Source organism: Paralichthys olivaceus, chromosome 17, assembly GCF_024713975.1.
Source record: "Paralichthys olivaceus isolate ysfri-2021 chromosome 17, ASM2471397v2, whole genome shotgun sequence".
Taxonomy (NCBI): domain Eukaryota; kingdom Metazoa; phylum Chordata; class Actinopteri; order Pleuronectiformes; family Paralichthyidae; genus Paralichthys; species Paralichthys olivaceus.
The window spans coordinates 15,694,960-15,719,317 of NC_091109.1; the positions used below are offsets into that span (position 1 = coordinate 15,694,960).

A 24,358-nucleotide genomic window follows, 5' to 3' on the forward strand; every position below is an offset into this window, starting at 1 on the left:
AGAAGGACACCAGCAGTTTCTCCTCAAGATGGTTCCTCCGCAGCACTCGCAGGAAGCGGAGTCTCTGCTGGGCCTTTTGACCAGCGCTGATGTGTTGGCTGACCAGGTGAGGTCCTCAGTGATGTGTGTCCGCAGGTACCTAAATGAGGTCACCCTCTCCACCCAAGCTCTGTTGATGGTCAGCAGAGCATTGGCCCCGCACTGCCTCCTGAAGTCAAGGATCAGCTCTTTGGTCTTACTGGTGTTCAGCTCCAGATTGTTCACCGAGCACCACGCCGCCATCTGCTGTATGTCCTCTCTGTAGGCCAGTGGTCGCCAACCTGTCAATCGTGATCTACCAGTTGATCTCAACAGTCTTCACCGTCGATCTCTGTAACTCTCTGGACTCACAGTCTGCGGTTGCACGGCAGGTCAGCTGTGGGTCGTCTGTCTGTTGTTCACACCCACTGTGTCCGCTACTGGCGGCGGAGCAGCAGGTTTATCTCCTGCATTTCCTTCAATACAAGTCGTATTATGCACTGAACTAAATGTCAGGACTCTACTGTGTGAAGTCCAGCATCTTCTGGTCTGTTGACAACAATCAAAGCCCTGTTAGAACAAATGAATGGATTCAGAAGTGAAACGCTGGAGTGCTTTTACTTTGAAATGGGACCAACAAGTGATTCTGTCACTGCAGAATAAATTGATCTTTCACCTGAGTTTAAATGTTTATCTGTTGAATTTATGTCACAAACACAAAAGAAAAGCGTTTCTGTTGACCAAATCCATTCTTTTGTTTAAAAAGTTTTTTTGCATATTTGCAGGAGCTGAAGATGCATGAATTCATACTAAAATAATAAATGTGAGTTTTTTGCAAGACATCTGGGTGGTAGATCTCGGCTTAAGTTTTGAATTAAAAAGTGATCTTGTGCTTTAAAAGGTTGGTGACCACTGCTGTAGGCTGTCTCGTCACCCCCCGCGATCAGACCGACCACAGTGATGTCGTCAGCGAACTTGATTGATGGAGTTGGAGGGGGGGGGTGGAAGCGTAGTCATGAGTGTAGATCCCATACAAGCCGTGAATTTCCAGCACTGAGCATGTTCTCCACCTTTCCTCTATAGTTATGTTTAGCCAGTTTAATTTACTTGCTTCTGTAGTTTGCTGTATTGTTATATCACCCTGGCTGAAACTGATGATTAATTGTATTTCTAACTATTTTTGAGACCCATGGCTTATCATTGTGAAAAATACAAATGGATTTCTTGGGGATGATTAACTTCTCGCAGAACGTAATATATGCAGATACTGTCTCTGTACATGTGTCCAAATCATCACATGCCTCTTTAAACAAGACTATAGCAGTCCTGAAGGCGTTGGATAGAGTCCTGTGACCAGACCGGATCTAACCGTCATTCTGGCTTACGTTTCTTCAGGACCGATTTATAGTGTGGGACCAAATAAACAGTGACATGGTCAGAAGTGCCGAGAGGATTTCTTGGGAGGGATTTTTAAGCTCCTTTGACCGAGCCATAACAGAGGTCAAGACATTTTGAAAACTGGATAGGACATTTACATACTGCTAAATGTTACCCACGTTACCCCTGTTTTGCAATGATTAAAACCACCATAACAAAGTTCAGAGCAACCAGTGCTAATGCCTGAAGCTGCTGCACGGTCCTTGCTATGGTCCAAGTTGCCACATCCACATCAGCATCCGGGTGAATGTACACAAGTGTGACAAATAATTGGGGAAATTCCCTTGGACGGATGATCTCTGCAGGGAAAACTGCTGAAATTAGAGATGGGATTTATGGCTTTTGGAGGGAGCCAGATCTTTAGGAACCATTCATTTCAAAGAGCCATTCAAAAGACTGGCTCATTTTTATATTTATTCACTTTTAAGAAGCCAGCCTGGGGTTAATTCATTTTATCCTGGAAATAATCACAGGGAGAATGATGGGCTGAGATTTGGATCAGATACTTTGACTTATGTTATTATTTCATGCAACACCTACGTCTGCCTGATGTGGAGGCAGAAGTACTGGCACTCTCCACTTCATCGTCAGAGTCATGCTTTTTTCTTTGTTTTTCACTGAGGCACTCACGTGAAGGGAGCGTGCACAACATGCTCTCTCCATCTCAATCAGTGGAGGAGCTTGTGTGAGCAATTGTGAACCATAGGTGTGAACTCAGGGAGAAAGAAAAAAAAGAAAGGCTCCCAACCAAACGCGACCCGGTTCCCATCGTTCATGTTAATGAGCCGGTAAATAGAAATAAGTAGATAAAAGGAATAAAACCCCCATCAGGCTTAGCTGGACCATTGTTGCTTCCTTCCACACAGATAGTATAATAGATTGATTCATAATGATGATAAGAGCAGGTTAAAACATGTCACAAACCTCCCTGCACCGCACAACTGCTGATACATGTCGCCATTACCAGCTCCATCGCCCCAATGGGCATTTCAATGGTGGCCAGCTGTGGACCAAGTGGTGATTAGCACTTAGCTGGTCAGGTTGGGAACAACGTAGGAGTTGGTGATGGGGAACCTCCATGTGCTGGAGGTGTTGCTTGCCTTTAACAGGGCCAGGACAAGGGGGCCTCAAGGACATGAGGCACTTGGAACAGCTGCAGGCTGTGTAACGACCAGTGGAATCATCATCTAGTGCTGCTAAGGCAGGTGGAGATGGTGCCCTGGATGAGGGACATGTCCTGATGCACATTCCAGACCTGAGACAGGTAGTTCACAGGGGCAACAGTGTAAATTGCTCCTTCAGCAGAAGGGGCTTTCATAAACCGGTTGAGGCAGATGACCGCCCACATTGAGCTTGGTTCTGCTAGAGGTTTCTCCCTTTTAATGAGGGAGTTTTTCCTCTCCACAGTCACCAAAATATTTGCTCATTATGGGAACTGTTGGTTTCTCTATATTAATAAGATTTTAAGGTCTTAACCTTCTATGTAAAGTGTCTTGAGATAATGTATATTATCATTTGGCGCTATACAAATAAGATTAAATTGAATTGAATTGAACCTGATAGACCACCAAGCTCCAGGGGTCGACCTCTAGCACCATGTTCCCAAAGGTATACTCTTGATCGCTTATGGAAACATTTTCAACCCTGATCTGGTAAGGTTCCAGTGGCATGAAGTCGATGGCCAAGATCTCATTGGGTCGGGAGGCGACCAAGTGGCCAATAAAGCTATGTGGCACATACCCAGAGTCCTTCGTGACTTGGCAGCGCTCACACTCTTGGACCCAGCTCTTTATGTCCTTTTGCTGTGGCCTGAACTGTATTTGATGTCAAAGGTGGTAACTTGGGAAGCCCATCTGTGCTCAGTGGCCCCCAATTTATTAGAATGGAGATAGCTCAATGGGTTGTTGTCAGTATAGACAGTGCACTTATGCCCCAAGTAGTCTCAGATCTTCTCCATCATAGCTTACCTGAGCGCAAGGAACTCTAGCTTCATGGAACTGTAGTTAGATTATGTGTGATATGTTGCACTTGGTGGGCTGAATGACTCTGTTGGTGTACACCACCAGTCTCACACCACTGTCCATCTGCTGCAAGAGGACAGCCCCTTGAGCTGGCATCGATCTCTAAAATGAAAGGGTGTGAAAAATCTGCATAAGTCAGCACCTGGACTGAAACCAACTTTGACTTCAACTACTCAAAGCTTTCCGCACACTGAGGTTTCCATGCAGCACACACAGCCTGCCCTGACCCTTACTTGGACTTGGTGTTTGCCAGCTCAACCACCAAACGATGCAGAGGGCCAGCCATCTTGGCAAAGCCCTCTACAAAGCAATTGTAGTAACTGGCAAAACCCAAAAAGGAGCACAACTCTGCAATGTGACAGGGGCACTGCCAGGTCTAGGGGAATCCTTGGATTGAGATGACATGCCCCAGGTGGCCAACCTCCCTTTGAAAGAACGCACATTTTTCGAGTTTCACTTTAAGGCCTTCCGTGTCACCAATATGTACATTACACATGTGACTGAGGAGACGTGGCAGAGCAAATTACGTGTATGGAAGGATAGTGTGATGGCTGCCATGCCAAACAAAGGATTAACCTTGCTGACGGGCCACGCCAAATATGCTCTTCCACAGCAGGCTGCAGCTGCCACAGGAGTAGCAGCGGAAGAAGAGTGGGAGACTGGCTCATCGCACACCCTTTAGGTGAAAGGGCGCACACCACCCTGTAATCACTGTGCCGGGAAAGCTGACACAGTGCTGTACAGCGGTAGGGAGGGAGACGACCTCAGGCCATACTGGGACTGATAGCAGCGGTATTGGTTGACTTAGTCAACACAATTTTCAGTTTTTCTTGAAAGGTTCAATAAATCCGCCACCAAGTCCATTTCTTCTCCTTCAGCCATTGTACGTTTAAAAAAACAACAAATGCCAAATCTAAAAATGTAAATATCACAGAATAAAGTTTGAATGAATCTTAGATAATGCTATGTGTGTTACATACTACTAGCATACTACTTCAGCTTCCTAACTGGCCTTGTTGTGTTGAAAACTAAGTTCCACTCATGGTAAAAAAAAATCTGTAGAAGTCAACTTAAAAGCAGCAGAGTTTTATTGTCGACAAGTAAACCCGAGAGCATTCAGTAGCGAGCCGGAGCCACACCAGAGAAAAACTCTGACTAACAGTGGTGTTGCTCCGCTTTATCTATCCTTAAGGGCCACGCCTGTTACTTATCTGACTGGTCTATCATTACATCTATCATTTATGGTCTGACATCGTGATCTAATCTTATTGGTTATTGGGGAGGGTCTAACATTGCGACCTTCCCCCTGGAAAGTCTCCAAGCACCAGGGTTACTTTGGTACGTTGGACTTGAGTTTACCCCTGGAAAGCCTCCAAACACCTGGGTTGCTTTGGATGGCCTTGGAGCTGGGACTTTCCCTCTGGAGAGCCCCTACCTTGCCATAATATGTCTCTTTTTCTTTTACACAGTTTTTCTTACTCTTGACACCATTATATCTGTCCAAACCGTTTACTATTTTTTTTAAAGATATTTGTCTCTGATTTGACACCATTATGTTTTCCTTTTGTCAGATTGCCTTTTTTTTTAAAAAAGATTACTATTTCTTTATACAAGTTACACATACACATCACACTGCTTGTAACACACTGAGTATATTATTTGATTCGTCATTGGTGCGTTAAACTTGTTGTAATCATCAGTAATTATGTTTCTCCTTATACTTCAGCACACATTAGATTGTAGTGCAGATTAAAGGTATATAGTGACATTCATCTTGTGACAGCTGGAGGACACTGGTGTTTCAAAAAATTGCCCAACATGGCAAACTCGAAATCTGATTGGTTAAAGAATATGACACTGAACATCATTATCCCCATGTGAAATTCTGAAGGCCTCAGGTAGAGGTGGAGCAAAGGTGTGATATAATTAGCATATAAATAGCAGTTGTTCGAGATAAAAAGTCTAATACTGGGCCAAATACTAAAACTAGTCTTCATTTCCAATACATATACTCTATTGCTACTGGAGTATTCAATTGTTGGTCAAAAGAAGTCACTTGAGAAGTTCAAAGTGATAAACCCAAGCAGGCTCCAGGGCCCAACCGAAGACTGAGCTTCAAACCTTCTGCTTATATGCTCATCCCCTTCTCTGCTGTTGCCAGTTCTACCAATCAGGAAGTGGTTTTCCACCTTCTTTCTGGTTCAAAACATCTGAATTGTCCAAATCTAATGTTATTATATACTTCAATAGTGAATTTTATAATTTTAATTGTACCTTAAATCACTGTTTTGAATTGGCAATCAAATCACTGGTTTTTATTTGGCCATTAAATCACTTGTTTTTAATCTAACTTTGACAGCATCATAAATCAAGCAATCATTAAAGGGCGATTCTTGAAAGCAACCTTTCCACACATGTTTACATAAGGCTTTGTCATGATTTCATATCATTATGCTTGATATATAGTTCTATAATGTGAGACTGTGCAGCTGTAACCATATCTGCACTCTGAAATGAGCTAGGAGCCTCCTTTATCTCCTCATTATGTCACATAGTAATTTAAAGCCTCATTAGCCTGCCACTGCAACTGTTTAACTTGGATCTTGTCCAAGGCTAGGCCACCTGTAGTTTCTGATGCCCTCTGCACACAGACACATAAGTACATAAGCTTGCAAAAATTTATGTATACAGAATTTTCTACAACACACTGAAACTGAAACTAGACTAAACTAGAATTCAGTGAAAATTAAACTAGAACATATCTCACTTCAGCACTGGATGAAACCACAGACCTTTGAAATGAAAAGCCACTAATGATTGGCTGGTAGATCTGTTAATGGTTACCCTGAACCATTATAAAACAGACCCTACGAACCCCATGATTAACTTTGATGCGCACTGTTGAACTCTGATTATGTTGTACAAATTGGAAACGATCTGATAAATAGGATTTAAACCAGCCTAGGGCAGTTCCTTCAAAGCAAATGTTTTCTAGTTTCTGTAGTAAGATGTGATGAACCATAGTGCCGAATGCTGCACTAACAGGACGAGGACAGAGACAAACCCTTGACCTGAAGCTATAAGAAGGTAAGTGTGACTTTCAGCAAGACTATCTCTATGCAGTGATGAGCTCTAAACCCTGAATGTAAATCTTCTTAAAGAAAGTCACACAGCTGGCTACAACTTTCTCAAGGATTTTAATATATATGGATATTGGTCTCTATTTTGCTGAACCCTCCTGGTCTAGAGTGGGTTTTTTTTTAGTAGGGGCTTGATTACTGCTTGCCTAAATGACTTTGGTACATATCCTATAACAATCGATTGACTGTATTCAGTAAAGTGCTATTTATTAAGGGCAGAATTAACTAAGTAACTTAGTTGGAATGTCTAAAATACAAGTTGTTGCTTTATTTCATTTTTGACGATAAGATAATTGGGGTCAGCTGATTGAGGTTGATCGGAGAGAAGCTGTCTGAATAAATAGATTCTCAGTTGTGCCAATATACTATAATCACTACAAGCATGCATAAGATAGGAAGTACAATGTTGGTGACGCCATGTTGTGGAAGTTGTCCATGGTTGTCCACCAACAATTCCCAGTCTCAGGCTTCCTCTATCTGACTACTCCTAGTCAGTGGAGGAGCCCTCTCTTTCCCTGTTTTCCCTCATGGACAAATGTTGTCCTTTGAACTGCGTTAATGTTTTTGATTGCAAGGCATTTGAAACAGTTATCTTTGTTTCTAGTGTTGCTGCAAGGCATTTGAGTACCTGATTGTGTCTCCACATATACCTACCTTGGGAGAGACCTATTACGAACAGTAAGGATGTACCTGAAGGTAGCTGGAGTTAAGCATAGTGGGCAGGATGAATCTTCCTTCACCCACCTCTGTAGGTTTTTGGGTGAGGGAAGGACGTCATTGGTTGTCCCCAAGCAGGAAGATAATCCTGCCTGCCTCCATTCCCCATAGGTCTTTCCAGCTAATCTTTCTTTTCTCTATGCTCTCCCTTTTCATACACTGCCCTTGTCTGACAGCCTTTGCACATTTGCTGCCTCTTCCTGATGCTGGCTTTCCAGGACTACCAATTTTGCAGCTCTGAAGGAGTTGCCTTGATCCACAAGGGTCTACTCTGACCTAGGCCCGCACATCCTCTTCCATGTTGAACATGGCCCACAATGTCAGCATGCTGGAGTGCTGCTTTTGCTTTTTGCTTCTTTTGGTATCCATTTTCGTCCTGTTGTCAAAAATGGTCCAACAGCCCGTATAGATTTTTTTTGGGGCATTAAACTCCCCTAGGCAGCTCGAGGATGCCATGTCCACACAGGCCGATGTTGCTCATGTTGCTCTCACATAGTAGTTGATTATTCTCTCCATGTTCTCAACTCTTGTGATAGGAACATCAACCACTGTAAGTGGCCACATCAGTCGGGGTAACAAGCCACAATGTAAGCACCAGAGCTTTAGCTTGCCAGGAAGCATGGACTTGTCGATGTTATTAAGGCCACATCCTGCTGCAGGAGCTGGACCTGCTTGTAATCTTTGTGGCTTGCATCATAGCATCGTCCAAGGCTTTTTATAGGTTTGTCAGACACTGTTGGAATTTGTTCTCCATTAATGTAGAACCTTTTGTCTGATCTCTGTTCTTTGTCAGATCATGCTTGTATGTTCTAAACATCCAGAGAACTTCCAGCTTTTTGGACCATTGTGTCCACCAGCTTGTTTTTTATTCGATAGCTTGTAAGCCTTTGGGCTATGACGTTAAAGAAGATCTAGCCTTCTACCTTGAGGAGACTGATGGGCTGAAATTCCTCATCTTTTGGTATCAGTTCTCCTCCAGCTCTGCGACAAGCTTTGCATATTGTTTGCATCACCCATGCCACTCTCACAAATTTCCACAAAAAGCATATAACATCTGGAGCATTTTTGTATACCCTGTATGGGATAACACTGATCTAAACACATACACTACTGCCGTGGGTCTTACCACTGAGGCCTGTGGCTCTGTCTGCCCTGTAGCATGTTAGCTGATCCAGCTCAATAGCGGAGTCCAGGATGTTGTCATTTAGTCATGTTTCCTTGAAAATGAAGCAGTCCCTTATGCTTCCACCATTTCCGCTTGCTCTTACACTGCTTGCCATGTCTCCTCACCCAGTAGAGACAACAGTCAGGTCCAGGAATGTTGGTGTAAGGTGGAGCAGACCAAGGCTGCAAAGGTTCTGATTTACTCTAGGTGGTGCTGAGTTGATTCCACTTTCTCTACCAATGTCTATTAGAACCTGGCAACTTCATGTGTACCTCGAAGTAGAAGGACATTTATACATATATATTGAAACATTAAAACACACCATATTGGTGGGTTAGCAAGGGGTTACTGCTTCTGCACTAGGGCTGCACGATATATTGAAAATGTATCGTAATTCGCGATATCAACATGCGCAATATACTTATCTCAATAGACTGGGATACATTGTGTTTCATGTCCCTGCATGTAAATATATTTGGCCAATCAGAGCCCTGCTGCCTTAGATACATATGAATATATAAATATGAATGAACATTTTTTCAGAGGGGCTGAGGAGGTAGAGTGGTCGTCCTCCATCCAGAAGGTCAAGATTTGATCCCAGCCTTCCTCATCTGCATGCTAAAGTGTCCTTGAACCCCGAATGGCCCTCATAGATGTTGAAAGCACTAATTGGAAGAACTGTTGGGTTTCTCTATATTTTCTAAGGATTCAACCTTAACATGTAAAGTGCTTTGAGATGATGTATGTTATGATTTCGCACAATACAAATAAAGGTCAAATGAATTAAACATTTTATTTATTGTCCTCTTTTTCCACTCATGTTCTCTTTCTATGGCCAGCACTTGAATTGTTACAGACAGAAATCATTTAATTGTCATATTCTTATATCCTGAAAAATAAAGAACATTTTATCTAAAGTGTGTAAGACTCAGGTGAAAATGATCCAACATATTCAACATGGCGCCACAAGGCTGGCAGCCTGTTTGTTTTTGTCTTCTTTTGCTATTTTTGTGCTTAGTTTTTAAGCCTAACCTCAGCAGAGTTTATGCTCCTGTGGATGCACTAACGCTGAGGGTAGTTTTATTTTTTTAATAATAACCAGATTCTTTAATACCGCATCGGGTGACCCGTTCAGCCAGGGCTCCATTGTTAACACCTGCGACCAGCTATTGGCGCTCAGCGTACCCAGGCTACTCCCCACGGAAAGTATAGATATCCTGTTTGAGATCAGAAGGAAGAGGGACTGCAGAGCTGGTGTTAAGTGCTGGGAGAAGAAAAGGAGGTATAAATTATGATTACCTTCTGTCATCATGGGAAACGTAAGATCGCTCCCCAATAAGATGACTGAGCTAGCTGCACTTTCCAGCCAGCAGAGGGAGTACCGGGAGGCAGGCATCACGTGTTTCATAGAGACATGGCTAAATGATAACACTCTGGACTCATTGATTATGCTGGACAATTTTCAACTTCGGAAGGCAGACAGGAGAACGGCTGAGAGCGGTAAGAGGAGAGGGGAGGAGTGGCGATGTTTATTAACAGTAAGTGGTGCAACCCTCTAGTGGTTAGCATGCGGTCATATTACCTCCCGCGGGGGTTCTTGCAAGTTATGGTTATAACTGCGTACATCCCCCCATCAGCTGATGCCACCGCTGCCGGCAAGCTGCTTCACACCATTGTGTCAAGGCTGCAGACTGCGTACCCCCACACCCTCCTCCTCCTCATCTCCGGTGACTTCAGTCACGTTTCCCTGTCCCCCACCCTTCCAACATTCACAAAGTTTGTGAACTGCTTCACCAGAGACAATAAAATCCTGGACTTGATGTATGCAAATGTAAAGAATGCATACAGCTCATTCCCCCTCGCCCCATTTGGCTGCTCTGATCACAAGCTGGTCTACCTGCGCACATTCTACATCCCATGGTGAATAAACATCCCCCAACCAAGAAGTATGTCAGACAGTTGACTGAGGAAGCCAGCATGGCACTTCAAGACTGCTTCGAGTGCACGGACTGGGATGTGTTGTGCAGACCACATGGGGCGACATAGATGGCCTCACCAACTGTATAACCAACTACATAAACATCTGTGTAGAGAACACTGTGCTAACTAGGAGCGTAAAGTGTTTCTCTAACAATAAACCCTGGATTACTCCTGCTTTGAAAGCACTGCTTAACAAGAAGAAGCATGCTTCTGGATCAGGAGACAAGGAAAAGCTGAAGAGGGTCCAGAACGTGTGTGTGCAATACTTTCTGAATTGTTACATTCCAATGTATATTCTCCACTTCTCATGTACAATTATCACTGTGAATTTCTTTGTTTAGTGTTTACCTTTTTCTTTATGTATATATATATATGTATATTTTTATTCCCTTTTCTTTTAATTTTATTTCTATATTTTCTCTATCTTAATGCCTTTCTGCTGCTGTAATGTCGAAATTTCCCCAGTGTGGGATGAATAAAGTCTATCTTATCTCATCTTATCTTATCTATTGGCAGAAATTTAATATAAAACTATTTCACAAGTATGTTTCATCTAATTTGTACAAATTGTTATTTTCTTTAACCTAGAATGGATCTTTTATATTTAATTACTTTATTTTGACATCTAACCTAGATTTTGAGTTTTTATGACAACTGAAGGCTACCACAAGTTATCTTTGATGTTTGAAAGGGAAGGGTGAGGTGAGGGATATTCAGCTGCAACATGAAACTTCACCACTAGATGTCACTTAATTCTGCACACTGAACCTATAAGTAGTTTTATGTAGTTGGCTTTTAATCAAATACAGTTTGCTCTCTCTACAGCTGCAGTCTGCCTCTGTCCACTTCATAGAAGCCAAGCACACCAGTCCTTTTAAGAGGTATGTGGATGATATCAACTTCCGGCTGGGCCCCTATTATTTCTTCACTTGCTGTCATGTTTCGGTAGGTGTTCACTGCTCTATTTCATATATATGTGCATAAATAATTCAAACATGATTTAGGAACTTAAAGGGATAGTTCACCGAAAAATTTAAATTCACTCATTATCTACTCACCACTATGCCAATGGAGGGGTGGGTGAAGTGTATGAGTCCTCAAAACACTTTTGGAGTTTCAGGGGAAAACAGTGTTGCAGCCAAATCCAATACATTTGAAGTACTGGTGATATGTTTTTAAACACAACAGAAACAACAAGCAAACACAAACAACATGGAAAAAAAACAACATACTGCTCGTGTGGTGTCATCCAAGTGTCTGGAAGCCCCGATCTTCATATTTGACTCGAAACAGCGACATTTACACCTTTTTCATATTTGGGTGAAGTATTCCTTTAATATTTTATATGGTTGCAGAGCATGGGTGTGCCAAAATGACTCAATGCTCTTTCAGTGAAGTAGCCATTGTGATGTGTTTCACCCATGTGTGAAAAATGTTATGTTTATGGAACATAAAAATTGAACGATGGGCAACTAATAATAGTTGATGAGGGAAAAAATTTACTAACATAGTAAATAACATGAATATGAAATCAAATTAATAAAAAAAGAACTTGTGTGCTTGCTTTAATGGGAACAGTGCTGCCAGTCGCCCTTTCTATCTTTAAGAATTTCTTGAAGACTCAACCTTTCTGTATCACCTTTTCTACTCCAAAATGCTTTACTACATAATATGAAACTTCTCTACCTGATATCCAACACTTCTCTCACTGAACAGATTTAGCTCTTGTTGATACTCATCACACTGAATGCATATGCTCAGGCATATGTACAGTAGAGCCAGATAACACCAGCCATCTGTGCCATCTGTTTGGTGTTTGGAAACTTCATCTCATTCAGGGAGGCAAAAAATCATCCAGTTTGAGGGAGTTGGACTTATCCTTCAAGACAGATTCGCACTGCAGATCAATCAGCTCCAACTGCAGTTGCTTTGATGCTGTCTCATACTCAAGGAGCAGGGGACATAAAACCAACTCCATCTTTTTTAAATCCTGCATTTAACAACAGAATTCTCTGTGTGGGTCGTTCAGTGATTTCCTGTGTTTCTATGTATGCTTTATTGTATGGAAATGAGCAAATGTCTGGAAATGAGACAATTATTTTTATATCACTTGCCTTGAGATCAAAATGAAGCTGGCTTTGAAAGCTTTCAAGTTCTAATATAGTTAATGCACAAACACATCCTTGGGTCATAGCTTCACATTAAGCTCGTTCATGTGTGTGAAAATGTCCACAGCAAACACAAAATCCAAAAAGCCAGTCTGCTTTTCTCATTGAAATCATTATTATTATTAATAATAATAATAATGCTGTTCAACAGTAAGGCTTGTATCAGGCAAAACGCGGGTTGACACAGAGACATGCTGTCGCTAACATCCAACACCATGCTAATGAGTGAGAACATGCACTAAACATGCATTTTGTTGCCTTGTAAAACTTTTAGACCAGGCCATAAGAAAATTCAAATACATGGAATGATCTATGTGACAAGTATGAAAACATTTCATTCCCTGTTGCCAGTGGGTGGCGCTTAAATTTCTTTGAATGGTGGCATGTATTTGTCTTCATGCCAGAATTCTTATCAAATTTACATAATTTAGGGAAGATTAAACTTGTAATGTGAGTTATAACCCACTTATTTTTATTTTGTATTCTATTGGCATCCAGAAAATGTACAAAAGGCAGGTGTATATGGACTGCACTAACACTTTAAAGGTCCAGTGTGTAAGATTTAGGTGAAAGGGATCTATTGGCAGAAATTGAATGTAGAATAATCCTCATGCTGTTTTCAATAGTTTGTTTCATCTATATTGTATGAAATGTAGTTTCCTTTACCCCAGAAAATGCCCTTTATGTTTAAATACTTTATATTTCCATCAAGGGTGTCCTCTCTACAGAGTTCACCATGTTTTTTACATGAGTCCAGACTGGACAAACTAAACACCTTTTGAGTTTTTATGGTAACTGAAGGCTGCCGCAGGTTCTTTTTCATGTTTGGAAGGGGAGCGTGAGGTGAGAGGTGTTCAGCTGCAACTTAAGTATTGCGTGTTACTGATTACTTGCTGATGCCTTTTTTTTAGTGTTAGCTTAGCAAACCGAGAGCGAGTTGTCTTCCTGTTTAATCAACAAATCGGTTCGCTAAGCTTACGCTAGCTCCAAGGCTGCTCGTTAGCCCGCTGAAGTTACCTAGCCTTTAACTGGTTGAATACGCCCGAGCACCAGGACACAGCTGCTTTAGAAGAATACTATACTGTTAAGCACCTGATAAGTATTCTGCCATGTTGCGCAAAACTAGCAGCAGCAAACTCTGTGTAAACAAACACAGGTGATCGTCAGCTGAGCTGCAGCTGCGCGCCTCTGTGACGTCACCCCAGTGAAAGCCTGGGATGTAAACAAAGCAACTTGGACTCACAGGGGACTAGTGCTGGCGATTCATAGTAAATAAAGAGTTTCGTGGCAGATAATGCGTTATTTAGAGGCTGTATTGTGGGTGGCCCAGTCACTTGCATTGTATGGATATACGCCAAACGCGTGTGGATCTAAAAGCGTCCAAAGGACTCCAAGTTGCTCCAAACCTTTATGGGTGAGTAGATCTACATACCATATGCTGGAAATAAGGACCAGGTTGAAAAAAAACAAACTTCTCCTTTAAGGACATATCATTGTACAGTACCAATTCTGCTTGAATATGTGTAACTGTCCAAGGAATCCTCTAGGTGGGTGCATTATGAAAAATATTATGGTAGGCCTGTCACAATAACACATTTTGTTGGACAATATATTGTCCCAGACATTATTGCCATAAATTATATTATTGTCATAACTTGTAAACCATTTTGAACCACTGATAAAATAACAATATTTTCGGATTATCATGCAAGTTCACCTTTTCAGAGAGCAATGAACTTAACTGGAGAGAACATTCTGTCATGACTTGCTGTGGCAGATAGAGCCTGCCTGAGAACCCGCTCTGATTAGACTCATCTGTCAAACACTAGTCTCAATAATTCACCCATGATTTTACCCACTGTAAAATATTTCATTCTTTCTTGTGTTTTCAAATAATAAATTATTTATTTGAGTTAATGTTGTATGTAATAGTAAAAAACAGTAAAAGCAATCATTGAAAAGTGTGTACAGCTTGAAGGTCCAGTGTGTAAGATTTAGGTGAAAGGAAACTATTGTCAGAGATTTAATGTAGAATAATCCTCATAATGTTGTCCTGTGGATGTTTAAGTGGCTACATTTTCATTGTAATGCATTACCACAAGATGCAAGCTACAATAACAGAATAGAAAAATACAAGACACACAAGTAATCAGTCAGTTGATTTGTTATCTGCCAATCAGTAACTTTGTTAAAAGATGGTACAGCAGGGCTCCAGACTAACTATTTTACTAGGAGCACTGTAGCCCTTTACTGACATTTTTAGGAGCGCAATCAGAAAATTTAGGGGCACACCTTAAATTGAGCTGCAATGTAATTATTCACATTTTCCCACATATTGAAACAACTTACAGGAACTACAATGTCAGGGCTCCAGACCTATTTTTTCCACTAGTAGCACTAGTTTTAAGGGCACCCGCAAAAAATTTAGTCGCACCACTTACAACGACATGCAATGCAACTCATTCATATTTTTTCCCATCATTGGTTTTACTGATACATGTTTTGGTAATAATTACAAAATAACCACAACAAAACAAGTAAACATGGAACTTCTCTTACAGAATGCCTTTCCTTCCTCTCCCTTTAGAGCACATCCCCCTAAAAACCACTAGGGCCTGGCACCTCTGAAGGCCAACCCTTTCAGTTGGGCCCTCTAGCTCTTTAGCTTTGACTGAACCTCATCTGTTCAGCCTCCTTGGCATCAACCTCCTCCAAACTAGTTCCCTCAAGACTTATTCTAATCAGCTCCTCCAATGTGTCCACATGCAGGGACTCTGAATCCTGTTATTATTATTCTGAAATTTTGTTACTTTAAGTACATGCTGATTAGGGCTGGGTACAGCCACTGATTTCCCAAATCAATTTGATTCCATTTCACATTTTTGATTCAATATTGAGGGATATATGTCGGTATACAATACCAATTTTACTTGAATATGAAATAAATTCTCAATGAACTAAAACTATGCAGGGAAACCAACTTAGTACATTATTGAAATATTATGGTCTGTCATGATAACAAATTTTGTTGGATGATGTATTGTCCCAAAAATTATTGTGATAAATTATATTATTGTCATTGGACAATGTACAGTGGAGTTTAAAACAACTTCCTTTTTCATTTCTAATCAGTAGGTGGTACTATGACCCTGACTTAATTTTGACACATGGAGCTGTTCAGGCCATGTCTCTGATCAGAGGTTTTAATTTTGGTTGTGACTGACCAATGCACAGTGGAGTTACAACAACTTTGTTTTCACGCTGATCAGCAGGTGGCACTATGATCCTGAGTTAATATTGACATATGGAGCTGTTCAGGCCACATCTCTGATCATCACTCAATGCCGAACCATTTCCACCAATCACACATGATGGTCCATGCCATTAAGTGCAGAGCAAAAGGTGAAAATGTGTTGCTACACAAATGTAGTTTGAGGGAGATTGGACACTGTACACTGAAGTTACAGCATTTTCGTGTGTCATGGCGACTTGTTGAAATATGATGCCACACCTCTAACAAGGCATTTGACGAAGACTCACAGTTTTCATATGCCTTCATCATCAATGTCTTGAGGCCCTTCTGAAAAAGTTTGACATGGCGATGGTCAATGGCCAAGGAGGAATTAATCAAAGCGTACGACGTGCAAAAACAAGACATTTCCTGTTGGCACCAGGGGGCTCTGTGATTTTAAGAAAGGATTTCTATGTAGATGTCATCAGGCCGGGACTCTTGTCTTACATGTCCAGTTTGTAGATTGGACCATGTATCTCAGAGATACAATAACCTTGTGTTTTGATGGTGTGTAGTCACGCCACGGTCACATGCCACGGTCACATCCTGCGATGAAAACTCAAAAATCGAGGTAGTTTTAATCTCCATCTTGTTAAGATGACATTCACTGAATTTGAAGTTGATCTGCTGAAAGCTCTACGAGGAATTCGTTAAAACACACAACCTGTAAAATGGCCAAAGTGACCACTAAATCCAAAATGGCCGACTTCCTGTTGCGTTTTTCATAATGCTCCATGAGACCTTTTTGTTCATCTGGTCATGATACACGTGTGTACCGGTTTTCGTGTAGATCAGTGAAAGCAAACTCAAGGGCTGCATTCTAATGCGTTCTAGGTGGCCCTGTTCAGCCATTTTGCCATGCCCCTGTATCAAATGACTCCAGAATACATACATTTTCACCACTTTTGACTTGTCTGCGAAATTTCATGAGTTTGCATTGTTTACAGTGTGTAGAATTTAGTTATATCTAGTGTTGAAGTTGCATGTTGCAGCTAAGCACCCCTCATCTCACCCTCTCCTTCCAAACATGAAAAAGAACCTGTGGTAGTTTTCAGTTGTCATAAAAACTCAAAAGGTGTTTAGTTGCTCCAGTCTGGACTAATGTAAAAAACATGGCGGCCACCGTAGAGCGGACCCCCCCTCCATGTAAATCTATAAGTATTTTTAAATATAAAGGACCTTTTCTGGGGTAACGAAAACTACAATTTATACAATTTAGATGAAACGAACTAGCACTTTGGTTCACCGAAAGGACTGTTGTAAAGGGCTGTATGAATAAATAACAAAACTTAGTATTTACCAGATTGGACAGCACCAAAACTGCAAACTCCCGTATAGTATACATATTTTCTAAAAAATAAATGATGGAACCTGATGACTTTTTGTATATTCATATATAACTATTAATTTGATCAGTGCTTGAAGTGAATATTTAGTAAAATTGACAAATACAACCCATGGACATGAAATGTACCCCTAATTATAGAATGACTCAGCAGCTCACATCTGTTCTGATGGGGCGGCTGTGGCTGAAGGGGGTAGAGGTGTCGTCCTCTAACCAAAGTAAGTTTTAAAGTGAGTTTTATCCTATTTTCTGAATTCCGAAGTGTACTTGGGCAAGATACTGAACCCCATATTGCCCCTCAAAGAAGAAGTGCTGGCCACAGATGCACTGTATGAATGGCAATAGAAACTTCAATTCAATTCAATTCAGTTTTATTTGTATAGTGCCAAATCATAATATACATGTTGTGCACTGCTCCACGTGGCGTCAAAATAATGTTATTATTACTGACTTTGCCTCACAAGGAGCACCAAAAATTTTGGTATTAATGTTGTTATTATGTACTTTCCCTCGCGCAGGGTACGATTATGTACTTTCCTTCACGCGGGGCACCATTAAATGGTGTGCTTTTGGGCATTCGATAAATGTGGCTATCAGTGAAAAATTAAATATTAATATTAAATAATAATTAAACTATTAAAAAGATAAATCGGGGCACCACCCTTCAAAGGAAGGGAAAAGATAGCCAATTTATCGAATAAGTCTCATGAAATTACTGACTACAAATTTGGAACTCTGATTAATAATTAAATAAATAACTATAACCAAAATTACCACATCAATAGCTAGCAAAGTTGAAGGATATGGAGTTCTTGACAGGATAGAGGTTGGCAAAATTCACTCACACTTATGCAACATTAACTAAGACATGTTTTTAAGAAAAACATTTATTATGAGAATAATAAAAGTATAAACATAAAAACTAACAAAAGGTGTACTTACTATATACAGATGTGAATTTGTGTCTGTGTGTGTGTGTGAGTGAGTGACTGAGATTCAAAATGGCGGCTGGCCACTACGAAGACAAAAGGCCCCCTGGAGTGGTGAGACCATGTGGCTGATATCACATGTAGGTGTTAAGTTTGTGGAGATGAGTGTGTGAGGTGTTGGTGCCAGGTTAAAGGAAGTAGTTAGATGCATGCAAAGAAGTGATCAGCATAACAGAACTAACATTAACTTTCAAATAACATATTACCAAATATCACAACAACACAAGTCAAACTTATAAACATCAAATGAAATAGAAATAGGATTAAACAGTCCTTTGCTTAGCCTAGCGTAATAATAAAGCCCAGTTGTGTTACCCGTCCATGAAAAAGAGGCAAAGGTCCTTTTTGGATGTGCTGTTCGAAGTCCAGTGAAGTGGTCTGGTTGATTTGTGGATCCTGTTGTGCATCTGCTGGTCAGACTTTGTGTCGTGGCCAGTTGTGCTGAAGTTCTTAGGCAGGCTCTCGCATCGCTGCCTTTGGAAGGTTTTTTAGCAGTCTGCTCCAGGCAGGCCTGCTGGAAGTTGAGGAGCTTGTGGATGGAGGACGTCTCCCTGGCTGGGAGAGCAGGGCCAGACCCTACTCCTCCAGGAGAAGTCGGCAGGGGATGAGGCCGAAGAGAGAAGAGCGACGAGAGAAGATGAAAGAGGACTAGCAGAGGAGAAACTCGGCTTATATTTGCCTGGTGACCTTATGGGTCATGGGGCACACAGTGACCAATAATGTTTGAGAGTTGTCTCCCGGAGCAGTTTTACCACCTATTTGTGAAGATGAAGCACCCTGGGAGACTGAGTTCTGGAAGCTGTCCTTTGTCTCCAGAACAAAGGAGACATGTGGTCAGGCTTTTGACTACACATGTAGGCCCAACTATGGTTCACAGATACCAGGTCCCAACATACATTATCTCAAGGCACTTTACATAGAAGGTCAGGACCTTAAAATATATATTTATATAATATATATATAGTATATAAAGAAACTCAACAGTTCCCAAGCACTTTGGCGACTGTGGAGAGGAAAAACTCCCTCATTAAGAGGAAGAAACCTCTAGCAGAACCAGGCTCAATGTGGGCGATCATCTGCCTCGACCGGTTGGGGTGAGCAAAGAAAACGAGGGAAGAAGATGAGAGAGGGGTTGGAAAAGAGGGGAGAGAAGAGAGAGGGATAGTGGGGAGGGGGAAGTAGGTGAGAGAAAGACCGGGGACTCTTGGGCGCCAACGGGTATCAGATCTGACTAGTTAAAAATGGAACAACAGTATAAAGACTATTTATTACTGTGGGTAACAGACACATTTTATATCATAATGAGTTACTGCGATACTGTAATTAGTAATAGGAGAAGTTGTTGTCCTGAGGTTCCGGGGTCGGAGATATCTGAAATGAGAGAGAAAAAAGAGAGAGAGAGACTATGGGAGTACAAAGTGAAATAGTCATTGACATGTATTAAAATAAATAAATGAGTGAATGTGGAGGGACAGAGAGAAGTGGAGAGGTGCTCAGTGGATGATGGGAGTTCCCCCAGCAGTCTAGACCTATAGCAGCATAACTAAGTGATGGTTCAGGACTCACCTGATCCAGAACTAACTATAGGCTTTATCAAAAAGGAACCTTTTAAGTTTAACTTTAAATGCTGAGATGGTGTCTGCCTCCCATACCCAGAGTGGGAGTTGGTTCCACAGGAGAGGAGCCTGGTAGCTGAATGCTCTACCTCCTCTTCTACTCTTACAGACTCTTGGAACCACAAGAGAGCCTGTGTTTTGTGAATGAAGTGATCTATTTGGATAATATGGTGTTATCAGCTCTTTGATATATTCAATTCAATTCAATTCAATTTTATTTATATAGCGCCAATTCATAATTTACATTATCTCAAGGCACTTTACATTTAAAGGTCAAGACCTTAAAACAATATTAACATAGAGAAACCCAACAGTTCCCACAATGAGCAAGCACAGGCGACTGTGGAGAGGAAAAACTCCCTCATTAACAGGGAGAAACCTCTGGCAGAACCAGGCTCAATGTGGGCGGTCATCTGCCTCGACCGGTTGGGGTGAGGAAAGAAAAGTAAGGGGGGAGGAAAGGAGAGATGGGTGGAAAGCGGGGGAGAGAAGAGAGATGAGGTGGAGAGAGAGAGACCGGTAACAATTTGGCACCATCAAAATCAAGGCTAACCATAACAATAACAATGTATAGATCTACAACATGACTAGATATATTAATGAATTGCTGAGTTCTTGTAATAAATGCAGACAATGGTGATGGTGGTCGTTGTGGTCCTGTAGTCCCGGTGCCGGAGTTATCTGAAACGAGATAGAGAGAAGAGCCAGAGGGACTATGGGAGGACAAAGTGACACTTTGACATGATGACATGTTAAAACTAATAAATAAATAAATAAATGAGTGTGGGGGGGCAGAGAGACAGAGAGACAGAGGGAAGTGAAGAAGTGCTCAGTGCATGATGGGCGTTCCCCCAGCAGTCTAAACCTATAGCAGCACAACTAAGGGATGGTTCAGGACTCACCTGATCCAGCCCTAACTATAGGCTTTGTCAAAGAGGAAGGTTTTTAGTTTTACTTTAAATGCTGAGACAGTGTCTACCTCCCGAACCCAGAGTGGGAGCTGGTTCCACAGGAGAGGAGCCTGATAGCTAAATGTTCTACCTCCTGCTCTACTCTTACAGACTCTTGGAACCACTAGAGAGCCTGTGTTTTGGGAACGAAGTGATCTACTTGGATAATAAGGTGTTATCAGCTCTTTGATATATGAGGGGGCGTGATTGTTGAGGGCTTTAAAAGTGAGAAGCAGGATCTTAAATTCTATTCTAAATTTTACCGGGAGCCAATGTAAGGAAGCTAAGACAGGAGTGATATGATCTCTCCTTCTAGTTCCTGTCAGCACTCGTGCTGCAGCATTTTGGACCAACTGGAGACTTTTAACAGTCTTCATGGAGCATCCTGCTAATAGAGAGTTGCAGTAATCTAATCTAGAGGTTACAAACGCGTGGACTAGTTTTTCAGCATCCTGCTTAGACAGGATGTTTCTAATTTTGTTAATATTGCGCAGATGGAAGAAAGCCGTCCTAGACACTAGTTTAATATGGGCGTCAAATGACATGTCTTGGTCGAACAACACTCCAAGGTTCCTCACAGTGGAGCTGGAAGCCAGACTGACACCATCCAAAGTGACTATCTGGTCAGACAGTGTTTCTCTGAGATGTTTAGGGCCAATTACAACAACCTCAGTTTTGTCTGAGTTTAAAAGTAGAAAATTTTGGGTCATCCACGCCTTGATATCTTTGAGACATTCCTGAAGTTGAACTAGGCGATTAGATTCATCATGCTTCATGGAAATATACAATTGGGTGTCGTCTGCATAGCAGTGGAATTGTATGTGGTGCTTTCTCATGATGTTGCCTAAGGGGAGCATTAATAAGGTGAAGAGTATCGGTCCAAGGACATAACCTTTTGGAACTCCATGATTAACTTGCATGTGCATGGAGGGGTCATTGTTAACGTTAACAAATTTAAATCTATCTAATAAATATGATTTAAACCAGTCTAGTGCAATTTCTCTGATCCCTATATGTTGTTCTAGTCTCTGTACCAGAATCTGATGATCTATGGTGTCAAATGCTGCACTAAGATCCAACAGGACGAGTACAGAGACAAGTCCATCATCTGAGGCCATGAAAAGGTCATTAGTGACTTTCAATAGTGCTGTTTCTGTGCTGTGATGGATTCTAAATCCTAACTGAAATTTGTCCAGCAAACCGTTAATATCAAAGTAATCACACAGCTGGTCAGCTTTTTCTAAGTTTTTAGAAATGAAGGGCAGGTTTGATATGGGTCTATAATTAGCTAAAACCTCTGGATCAAGCGTAGGCTTTTTCAGCAGAGGTTTAATAACAGCTACCTTAAAAGCTTGTGGTACATAGCCAGTTAACAAAGACATGCTAATCTGATTTATTATGGAACTGTCAATCAGGGGGAAAATTTCCTTAAAAAGTCCAGTTGGGCCCGAGTCTAATTGACAAGTTGTTGGTTTACATTATGAAACTAATGAGGTCAGTTCAGGAAGGTCAATAGAATAAAATTGGTTCAAACATAAATCTGGTTTTATGGTTTCAGGACCAGGCAATGTTTCTATGTATGTGATATTCATTGGGAGGAGGTGGTGGATTTTATCCCTGATGGGTATAATTTTATTTGTAAAGAAGCTCACCAAATCATTGCTTCTTAGGGTTAAAGGAATAGATGGGTCAGTAGAGGTGTGACTTTCTGTCAGCCTGGCTACAGTGCTGAAGAGGAACCTGGGGTTGTTCTTATTTTCTTCTATTAAAAATGTATAATAAGAAGTTCTGGCATTTCTAAGTGCTTTCTTGTAACTTATCAAGCTATCCTTCCAGGCTAGGTGAAAGTCATGATTATTGGTGGAACGCCACTTCCTCTCTAATTTCCGCGATTGTTTGAGAATTATACCACGGAGCTGATCTCCTCTGATTTGACTTCTTCTTTTTTAGAGGGGCGACAGCGTCAAGGATTGTTTTTAATGAAGCTTCTGTACTATTAGCTAAGTTATCAACTAATGTGGGGGTAAAATTTTGATAACTTTCAAAAAAACAAATGACAAAAACTTTATAGTGCTTTGAGAGGTCATCAAGACTATGAGAGTGCTTTTTAAAGACATCAAACAGTAAAGTTTATTTATTCTGGAATAATATTCCTGTCTGTTTTATTCATATTTATGTTAAAAAACATTTAGTTTCAGTGTGTTCAATAAATGTGCATCCTGTTCGGCCCGCAACCTAAAGTGTGCTTTGAGTTTTGGCCCCCTGTGCAATTGAGTTTGAAACCCCTGCTCAACAATGTAAAATTGTCCTCAAATATTTGCTCTCAGTATCTCTTATTGCAAAGTGTTTTGGTAACTGTCCTTATTCTCATTACTGTCTCTGTTCATATCTGATTTCGTCCAACCGTCATTTATGTAATACAGTTACAAATTTGTCTCTAGGCCATGTCCATTTCTGAGACCTGGTATGCCATTAAAGACCATAGCACCAACTACTGCAACCTCTACAACCTCATGGAAGGTAAGATGAGTCAACAGCATTTTGATTAAACCACTTACAGCCTTTTGCTAACAATTTAGAATTTTTGCTAATAATATTTGCTAATTATTATTGGGGTCTTTAGAATGGACGACATTATGAAACACACTAGGATGATATATTTGCTCTCACCCAGGTGGTTTGGGATTAATCATACCAAAACAAGAACCTAATTCATATATTTACCATCCTTTCGTCTTCTGCTTATGGTCACAAATGGTGGTTACTCAGTTCAATTTAATGGTATCTCAAACACGCATTTGCACATTCAAGTTTGCAGCAATAGCTTATCCCAGAAGATAATTGTTCAACCAAGGAGCTAATCTGCTATTGTTTAACACTGAATTACTCACCATGGGCAATTAACATTATTTTGGAGCTTTCGTCGTAGACAGATAGGAGGGCCAAGACTCTTCTCCATTTTCCCAACACTGATTACAGTCGGATGAGCAACAGTAATACTTTGTGTTGGTGTTTTAGGTCCAGACAACATTTTGGAGAACCTCCGTTAACAGTTATGGGCAGACCTTTGGTTTAAGCAGCACCATGTGAGGACATTGACAGAACGTTTTTTCCTTTTTTATATCTTTTGGAGGCAAAATGTCAGGTTTTTAGGGAAGCAGGAGGACCCAAAAAAGAAGAACAAAAAGTGTCCTTTAATTAGGCTGGGGTTGACAATATCAAACAAGGCTGAATTGAAAAACGCATGTGGCTCAGACGCAGGGGACACTGGAGGAGGAGATAGCAGCTGCTGCGGTCAGTCGCAGGGGAGGCTGGAGAAGGTAGTCGCCGCTGCAGTTCATCTGTACTGTGTGCTTTTCTGCTGCAGAGCAGAGAGAGAACAAATAATCATAGAAATGTATTTAAATTCATATTTAACAAGAAACATCTCATAATCAACAAGGGAAAGGAGACAGATTGTGACAGAAACTTAATTATTTCACGTGTATAAAACTTTATTTCAATACATTTTTATTGTACT

The 24,358-nt window shown here is 41.1% G+C and overlaps 1 protein-coding gene across 2 annotated transcripts in view; it reads left to right on the forward strand.

Moving 5' to 3' along the window:
- LOC138405301 (uncharacterized) overlaps positions 1-24,358 on the forward strand; it is a 44,066-nt gene that overhangs the window by 13,677 nt on the left and 6,031 nt on the right. Inside the window, exons 3-4 of one of the 2 annotated variants that reach the window (XM_069512929.1) lie at positions 11,304-11,359; positions 23,280-23,358. In XM_069512929.1, the coding sequence (XP_069369030.1) occupies positions 11,304-11,359; positions 23,280-23,358 (135 nt within the window). Of the gene's footprint in view, positions 1-11,303; positions 11,424-23,279; positions 23,359-24,358 lie in introns of both variants that reach the window. The other variant, XM_069512928.1, reaches the window with a different exon arrangement.